Genomic DNA, 9,717 nt, shown 5'->3' with positions numbered 1-9,717 from the left:
CACAGGAAGAGGAACATCACACACTGGGGCCTATTGTGGGGAGGGGGTGGGGGGAGGGATAGCATTAGGAGATATACCTAATGTAAATGATGAGTTAATGGGTGCAGCACACCTACATGGCACATGTATGCATATGTAACAAACCTGCACGGTTGTGCACATGTACCCTAGAACTTAAAGTATGTAAAAACAAAAGAATATTTGGAAAACAAAAAAAGATATAAAGAAAACAAAAATATCATCACTCAGACATAACTGAACATCATAAATACTGGTGTATACCATTTTTTCTATGCATTTTTATTCTTGTTTCCTCCAAGTTTGAATCATATCATATACATAATTTTTTATTCTTTTTTCCCACTTGATATACTATTTAGGTTATTTCTCTATGTCAGTAAATAGATTTTATTTGTAATGATTTTATAATGTTCCATTGTGTGGATATGCCGTAATTTATTTAGTCATTCTTTCACGTGGAATATTTTGGGTTTTTTTTTTTCAGTTTTTTTGCTATTATAAATAATGCCTCCATATTCTTTTACATTAATCTTTTAAAACTTTGGACTATTTTCTTTGAATAAAGTTACTGAAGGATCACAGGATATATATATGAGTTTAACATCTCCAAGTCATCTAGCTTTTCTAACTTTGACACACCCTTGAAAATATGAACTCATTCTCTGTATGTATATACACACACATGTGTATAGATGTATGTATATATATATTAACATAATGGTGAATATATATATAACATATACCACACGGATTTTTTTTTGTAAACTAGTAATGCATAACAATTGCTCTATCAAAGTATATAAAAGTCTATATCTCTTTTTGTCTCATAACTGACTTTTGAAGTTTTAAAAATGTCTTATTCTGATAGCATGAAATGGATGTATATTTAGAATGTTCATTTAATATACTATGAGTCTTTTTGTCACACTCATTATGGGATTCACCTGACACAGTATGCTTAATCCACAAAGATGCTCCTTCTGAGAGAAAAAAATTATATATTACCTGTGCAGGTGATCTGTTTCACCTGTTTATAATCTATATATGCCAAGCTGACAGAGTGTTTGACAAGGAGGAATAGCCAATCTCTAGGAATATGGGGAAATGCACATATCTCACATAGCCCTACCTGCTGTGGAGCATGTATAGTGAGGCTTCATACCCAAGAATGAATACAATTATTTTGAAATTAAAAATTTTTTTTCAATAATTTTCAAACCCAGCTTTTGAAGAAATTAATATGTGGTAAAAATAATACTTATGACTTAAATGTAAGAGACAAAAAGTGTAAAATTCTCAGAAGATTAAATAGAAAATCATCTTCATGACTTCAAGATAGGAAAGGATTTCTCAAGCATTAAAAAGTCCAATCATGAAAGAAAGATGGAGAAATTTGGCAATATTAAAATATAGAATTCCTGTTTATCAAAAGATACCATAAAAAGAGTACAAGAGCAAATAATATATTTGAAGTACATAAAACTTTCAAAAGAGTCGTTTCCAAAATGTGTAAAGCAGTTCTATAGATGAAGAAGAAAAAAGCAGACAACCCAATTAGAAATATGTGCAAAGTATGAAAGTATACACTTTAGAAAAGAGAATCTTTTGTGGCAGATAAACGTATGAAAATCAGGTAACTCAAAATAAAACTACAGTGAGGTATCATTACACATCCACCAGGTTAGCAAAATTCAAAAAGTCTAACAATACTAAGTAGGAGAATGTGGGACAATAGGAATTCTCATAAACTATTGGTGGGAACTCCATTAATAAATGACTACATATTGAGACCATACCTAAATTATAATTGGAGCTAATCATTTTGTCTGGTGATATTGAATGATTTCCTGGAGTAATTCAGAATGACAGATTGCTACAAAAAATTGGCACAACTGTTCGGAAAAACCTGACATCTAGTAAAATTAGAGATATACATACCCCATACCTCATAGTTCCAATCCTAGGTATATACTAGAGAAATAGAAGTACATACATGCAAGGATATATGTAAAATAATGTTCATAATATCATTGATTGTACATGAAAGCAGAAACACTTCAAATATCCATTTGCAATAGAATGGATAGATATATTGTGTTTGTGCAATGGAATACTTTACATCAGTAAAAATAAGAGAACTGTGTCTTTGTGCAATAATATGGATGCATCTTACAAGCATATGCAAAACAAAAAACCAAAACATAAGAGCATACATATGTTATTATACAACATTTAAAACAGGAAAAATAGGCTATATTATTTAGATGATAAAACAAAGCAAACTAAGGAAATGATTGTCACAAAAGTCAGGATAGTGATTACCTCTGAGGAGCAAGACTTGGTGAATGTGAAATCTTTTAGAGTGCTCATGATGTTGGATTTCTTTACCTGGGTAAAAAAAATGGCTATTCTCTTTATAATTTTGTTTGTTAAACTGTTCATATTTTTTATTCTCTTATCTGTATGTATTATATTGAACCATATGAACTTGCCATTTTTGCAGGTTAAAACAACTAAATATTAGCTATTTCAAATGGCTCTAGACTAATGTTTTATTTTACAATACAATTACAAAAAAGAGAAAAATAGTTTGTTCTTATATGACAGCAGATGCTGAGTATGGAGATAAAGGGACAGTAAGACAAGTAAGAGAATCAAAATGTACTTCACAAGTAAGTCAAATATTTTATTTCTAATTTCTAAGCAAAAATTCCAATTTAAAATATTACGACTATTTAAATTTCAGATTTAGTACAATGATTTATGTGGTTTATGTGAGGTGTCAGCTTGGTGATCAGGTTTCTAGAGTTACAGATTCTGTTTTTCAGATTAAAAGATGAAGCCACAAACATTTTATATGAAAATATACAAAAATATATTATTCAGCCATGAAAAAGAGTGAAATTTAGTTATTTGCAGCAACATGGATGGAACTGGTGGTCATTATATTAAGCAAAATAAAACAAGCACAGAAAGACAAATATCACATCTTCTCACTCATATGTGGGAGCTAAAAAAGCGGGTTTCAAGATGATACAGTATAGATTGGTGGTTACCAGAGTCCAGGAAGGATAGTGGGGAAGGCGGAATGTAGAGAAGCTGATTAATGGATGCAACTATATAGTTTGATAAAAGAAATAAGGCCTTGTGTTAGATATTAGATAGATCAGTATAGTGACTACAGCTTACAGCCATCTATTGTACCTGTCAGAATAGCTAGAAGAGAATAAGTCAAAGTTTCTAGCATGAAGAAAAGACAAATATTTAAGGTGATGGATATCCCAACTACACTGATTTGATATTTACAAATTACATGAATGTGTTAAATTATCACATGTATCCCAAAACTATGTAAACTATTATGCATCAGTAATTTTTTTTTTTTTTTTTTGAGACGGAGTCTCGCTCTGTCGCCCAGGCTGAAGTGCAGTGGCCGGATCTTGGCGCACTGCAAGCTCTGCCTCCCAGGTTTACGCCATTCTCCTGCCTCAGCCTCCCGAACAGCTAGGACTACAGGCACCTGCCACCTCGCCCGGCTAGTTTTTTGTATTTTTCAGTAGAGACGGGGTTTCACCGTGTTAGCCAGGATGGTCTCGATCTCCTGGCCTCGTGATCCGCCCGTCTCGGCCTCCCAAAGTGCTGGGATTACAGGCTTGAGCCACCGCGCCTGGCCAAATTTTTTAAAAAATTAAAAAACGTATACAAAAAGTTATCATTAGTAAGTGACAGTGTATCTTGACCACAACTAAATAATGATTGATGAAAATAATTTTGTTTGGTAAGATTGAATGATTGACCACGGCAATTCAAGAGCAGTGGTTGCCATAAAAGTATCTTGAAAGCATTATTTAAATAGTGGAACACTTTCCTGATGATAGATGTAAACAATGTATATCAAGTTCAGTCTAACTATTAAAGGTTAAAATAAGAGAAACATCAAGTAGTGTTTTGCTGTAAAGAAACACAAGTAATAAGCACATTTTTTGATGAAGGGACCCAGATTATTTCTGTAATGGGATTTGGCATAACAAGCATATTTGACAAATCATATCTCTATTCTACAAAATGACATAAAGGAAAATTAGTATTCAGATTCTCAATTATTGTAGAGAAAGTAGCATAACAGATTTATAAGGTCAAAAAAGTGTGAAAATGAAATTAATCAGTGAGAGCAAGATTGCTTAAAAGTACATCATTTTTCACTTTCAAGGAGATAGCATATGTAATTGTTCACCAAAAGAACATATTGTGGAAATTTTAAAAGAAAAATCATTCCTAATCATTTTTTTCATCAATTCCAATATGTTCTGGCTGTCATTTACTTTTTCAGGTAGGAGTGGAAGATGGAACTGGAAAGAAAAGAAAAAATCAGATAAATATTTATTTTTCTATATTTTGGTATATGTTTTAGTATCACTTTCACCAGTTATTCTTATTTCACTTATTTTGTCTGTGAAATGTTAACATCATGGATTAATAAGGTATTTTCCTCATGCATTTTTATGTGTGTCATTTATGCCACAGCATTTGTTTTTTATAGTTTTCTGTTACTTTGAATTTGCAGGCTATATATACTGAACATTTTGGGAAGCCAATAGAAAATGATAGTGACGAAGTAGAAGAGAGAGCTGAGAATTTTCCACGAACATCTGAAATTCCTATATTTTTAGGAACTCCTGAAGCTGTGAAAGCATCTGAGTCATTGGAGAAAATAAAATTCCCTAAAACCCCCCCATTTGAAATGTAGGATTTTAATTAATAACTACTGTTAAATTATCTGTGTGTTGAATTATATAAATAACTGATAGGAATAGTAAGATGCCTAGTACCTGTAACTTTAACAAATTTTTATTATGTAGTATTTCAGACATACAAAGAAGAGAAAGACTAATATAACACACCTCCATTTACCCTCACCCTGTTTTAACAATTATTAATACCCTGCTGTTCCTGTTTCATAGACCCTCTTCCCCATTTTTCCTGCAACATTTAGCTGAAGATGGCACAAATCCCATGTACGTATAAAGCAATAGTGTGTAGATTTAAGATTTTTCCAAAGGATAAAGAAAATTTAAAATGTCAAGCTAAGCCTAGCATAGAGGCATGTGCCTGCAGTCCCAGCAATTTGGGATGCTAAGGGAGGAGGATTCCTTGAGCCCAGGAATTTGAATCCAGCCTGAGCAACATAGTGAGACTCTATTAAAAAAAAAAAAAAAGTCAAGCTAAAAAGCTGTTGTCACATATGGTAGAATGTAGACTTATCGTCAATTAATGTTCCGTCAGTCATTTCTTCATATGTTGTAGTGTCTGAAGCAAGACTTGCCATTTCTATTAAGCAAGCTCTTTAGGCATAAATATCTCTCGCATGATTATTAAATTTTGGAAACCACGTATTTGTAGTTTGCAGCCAAGAAAATAGTGCTGTACTTAACCTTTCTGTTTAGTCCATCCTCCTCCTTAACACTGAACCCTGAGGTTGCTCTAAAACATATGTCAAGCAGATTTCACTTCATGAGGGTTGTTTTGCATCAGACCTGGGCTCTACTTCTGCATTTTAAATTGCTAGTAAGAGTTACTGATTTGAATGTCATGCTGTTGACTCAAGCACAGCGCATTCAAAATGGAACCTGTCATCAAACCTGAGAACTCTGAAAGAATGTGAGCTCATACGCTAAAACCTCTCTCCATGGATGAGAAAACTATGATCTGTAAAGTTAAGTGACTCATTCACGGTAATAGAGATAGTTATGACAGTATCATCAGATTTCTATTAAATTTAACAAACACTTAACAAAATGTGCAAGGCACTGCTCTAGACATTTTATAAATACTGCTCATTTAATTTTCACACCAATCTTATTAGATGTAGGTACATTATTATCCTTATTTTACAGAAGAGGAAACAGAATCACAGGTGATACAACTAATCAACATTAGAATAGAAATTTAAGCCCAGGCTGTTCTGGCTCTAGAATCCATGCTTTTAACCACTGGTATAAACTGTCTTGTCTAATTATTTTTCCCAAATCATATTATAATTTAACTTCCTTATACATCACTGTAATGGCTGGCTTCTCATCAACACTAAAATCTTGTCACTGGCATTAAAAATCTTGAAGACAGTACAGTGTCAAGGTTAAGAGCTTGGACTTTGAATCGGGATTGCTGCATTCACCTGTCACTTCTGGCACTTATTATTCTTTTAAGCAAATCATTTAACCTTTCTATGCTTCAAAATTCCCTACTGTAAAATGGAAGTGATAGTAACAGTACCTATTTCATAGGGTTCTTGTGAAGAATAAGTAAGTTATGCCTATGGAAGAACCTAGAATAGAGCCTGACAGTATATTCACAGTAGGTTTTCATAGTTATTATCCCCAAATTGATTGTTCTACTTTATTTAACATTGTCTCCACCTCATACAATCCTTTCTCCACAGGATTGTCACTTCAATAACTACTTCCTATGTTTCCCTACTGTGCTAATTCTCACCTCTATGCTGTTGCTTATGATGCTTACCAGTATTCAGTGTTTAATAATAGATTTTTAACATTTTGATGATTTCTTATTTCTCAGTAACAGAAATAGAAATGCAGTACCTGAAGTTCAAACACAAAAGGAATCCCCTGGACTTTCTTTTCTTATGAGTTATACTTCTAGATCACCTGGATTGAATTTATTTGATTCTTCTGTATTTGATACAGAAATCTCATCAGATCAGGTAATATGAGAAGCCAAAGTTTTATTTCTAAAAATTGTGCTCTGGAACTTTGAGTAATTTTAGTTCTTTAATACAAAACTGTCTTGGGGCAGATTATCAACAGAAGCATTTAAAAAAAGTTCTGAGTATTGATGGTATGACAAAGTTTTCTATTACCTTTTTGTTTTCAACTTCGAATGCCTCATATTGACATCTGTTCATTAAAAACTGATCTCAGGATAGGGATAATTTAAATTACAGCTAAAGGCAGTTTAAAAAATGAATTTGACTTTATAGTTAATGTGTCTAACTTTCAGACAAACTAGAATTCTCAACATAAAAATATTCCATATTATAAATTGGTCTTTTCAACTACATGTGTATACATAGCAGCATTATCACTGTTTAATTTTAAAAGACCTAATATTGGTTTCTACTGTTCAGTGATATGAATCATGATAAAGTGCTTATTTCTATATGTAGAAATTAAAGCTGAAAACTGAGACATGCTTTATTCAAAAAGTAGAAACAATACAGTGTAGTGGTTAAAACTAGACTTTGAAGCCAGACTACTGAGATATGTACCAGATGTGGGATTTTGGGTAAGTGGCTTGGTTTCCTTATCTGTAAAATGATATAATAACTATTATCATAGGGTTTGTGAGTATTAGAGTTTATACACATAAAGCACTTAGAAAAGTACCAACCACTTAATAATCCTACATAAGTATCAATGTGATATGAGTAATATTGTTATTGCTCATTTAAGTTAATTACATTTAGCCAATTTTATGTGGATTAGAATACTTTATTTGCATATCTCTGACATTAAATTGTTGAAATTACAAATTTATTGATGGATGATATAGTAACATACATGTTATAGTATTTTACATCTTCAACTTTTGTCTCATTTTTTTTTTTTTTTTTTTTTTTTTTTCTCCCGGGCTGGAGTGCAGTGGCCGGATCTCAGCTCACTGCAAGCTCCGCCTCCCGGGTTTAGGCCATTCTCCTGCCTCAGCCTCCGGAGTAGCTGGGACTATAGGCGCCCGCCATCTCGCCCGGCTAGTTTTTTGTATTTTTAGTAGAGACGGGGTTTCACCGTGTTAGCCAGGATGGTCTCGATCTCCTGACCTCGTGATCCACCCGTCTCGGCCTCCCAAAGTGCTGGGATTACAGGCTTGAGCCACCGCGCCCGGCTCATTTTTTATTTAAATGCTTATTTTAAAAACAAGTAATTCCTAGGAGTATGCTGGGCATGAAAATAGACTATAGTTAGTTAATTCTCATTTACAATAATAACATGAATGCAAAATGTATGTATATAAATTTAACAGGAAACATGTATACTATGAATAAGGAAAACTACAGAACGACTGAAAAAAGTTAATGAATATGTGAACACATGCAGTACTTGTATAGGAAGAAAATATTGTAAAGATAAATTTCTTCCCAATACAATTTATAAATATAGTCCAATTCAAATCTAATTATAATCCTGACAAGATTATATTTAATTTTTTGTTTTGTTTTTGTGGTAGTGGGATTGGGAAAGGAGATTGGCAAAATAATTAAAAACTGTCCTGGGGGAAAGTGGTCAAGAATAATCAAGAAAACATTGAAAATAAGATTGATGATAAATTAAAATGAAATTCTAAAAAATTCAACCCCAAAAGGCAGAAAAGAAACAATAAAAACATATACACGGTTGTGCACATGTACCCTAGAACTTAAAGTATAACAAAAAAATACACACAGTAAAAAAATCATAAAACAAATAAATTTTACACCAAAGAATGTGCTTTTTAATAATTACATTGTGTGAATGGGCTAAACACTCATTAAAAGACAAAGATTGTAAGAATGGGGAAAAAAAAAGCAAGACCCAAATATAAGCTATCTATAAGAAACATACTTTAAATATAAAGGCAAAGACAGGTTGACAGTAAATGGATGGAAAATGATGTATCATGAAAATTAAGCATTAGAAGGTCACAGTGGCTATATTAATATAATTTCTGGTAGTCTTAAAGAATATTACTAGAAATGAGAGGAACATTTCATAAAGATAAAAAAGTCAGTTCATAAGGAAGATATAACAGTCACAAATGTGTAAAGCCTAATAACAGCTTCAAAATACATGAAACAAAAAGTGACAGAATTAAAGGGAAAAATAGACAAAAATTCAAACATAGAGGTTTTTAATACTCCTCTTTTAGCAGCTGGTAGAATTAGACAACACAATCAGTAAAGATCTTTAATAAGATCTGAATAACATCATCAATCACCTTGATCTAATTGACCTTGATAGTACATCACATCCAACAATGGCAGCATATATATTCTTTTCAGGTTCTGATGGTACCTTCAGCAAGATATACCATATTCTGGGCCATAAAATGAGTCTTAATGAATTCAAAAGGATTGAAATCAGAGTATGTTCTCTGACCACAGCAGAATTAAATTAGAACTCAATGTGGTATCTAAGAAAATCCTAAATATGTAGGCCATAGATCAAAGAAGAAATCATGAGATAAATCAGAAAAAAATTTTATTTATTTATTTTTAGGTTTTATGGGTACATAGTAGATGTATATATTTATGGGGGTATGTAAGATATTTTGATACAGGCATGCAATGTGAAATAATCATATCATAGAAAGTGAGGGTATCCATCCCCTCAAACATTTATTCTTTGTCCTACAAACAATCCAATTATACTCTTTTAGTTATTTTAAAATGTACAATTAGATTTGTTGACTATAGTCACCCTATTGTGCTATCAAATACTAGGTCTTATTCATTCTTGCTGTGTTTTTTGTACCCATTAACCATTCCCACCTATCCCCAATCCCCCACCCCCCAACCTTTCCCAGCCTCTGGTAGTCATCCTTCTACTCCCTATCTCTGTGAGTTCAATTGTTTTTATTTTTAGGTCCCACAAATAAGTGAGAATATGCGGTTTGTCTTTCTGTGCCTGGCTTATTTCATTTAAC

At 32.6% G+C, this 9,717-nt stretch overlaps 1 protein-coding gene across 1 annotated transcript in view; it reads left to right on the top strand.

Moving 5' to 3' along the window:
- LOC105526043 (chromosome unknown open reading frame, human C14orf39) overlaps positions 1 to 9,717 on the top strand; it is a 52,747-nt gene that overhangs the window by 26,152 nt on the left and 16,878 nt on the right. The window contains exons 14-16 of the mRNA XM_011961933.1: positions 2,632 to 2,693; positions 4,586 to 4,764; positions 6,598 to 6,742. Coding sequence (XP_011817323.1) covers positions 2,632 to 2,693; positions 4,586 to 4,764; positions 6,598 to 6,742 — 386 coding nt within the window. The remainder of the gene's footprint in view (positions 1 to 2,631; positions 2,694 to 4,585; positions 4,765 to 6,597; positions 6,743 to 9,717) is intronic.

This window comes from Colobus angolensis, unplaced genomic scaffold (genome assembly GCF_000951035.1).
Source record: "Colobus angolensis palliatus isolate OR3802 unplaced genomic scaffold, Cang.pa_1.0 Scaffold57, whole genome shotgun sequence".
NCBI lineage: Eukaryota > Metazoa > Chordata > Mammalia > Primates > Cercopithecidae > Colobus > Colobus angolensis.
The sequence above is the reverse complement of the archived record's forward strand: the minus strand, read 5'-3'. Positions and strand labels throughout refer to the sequence as shown.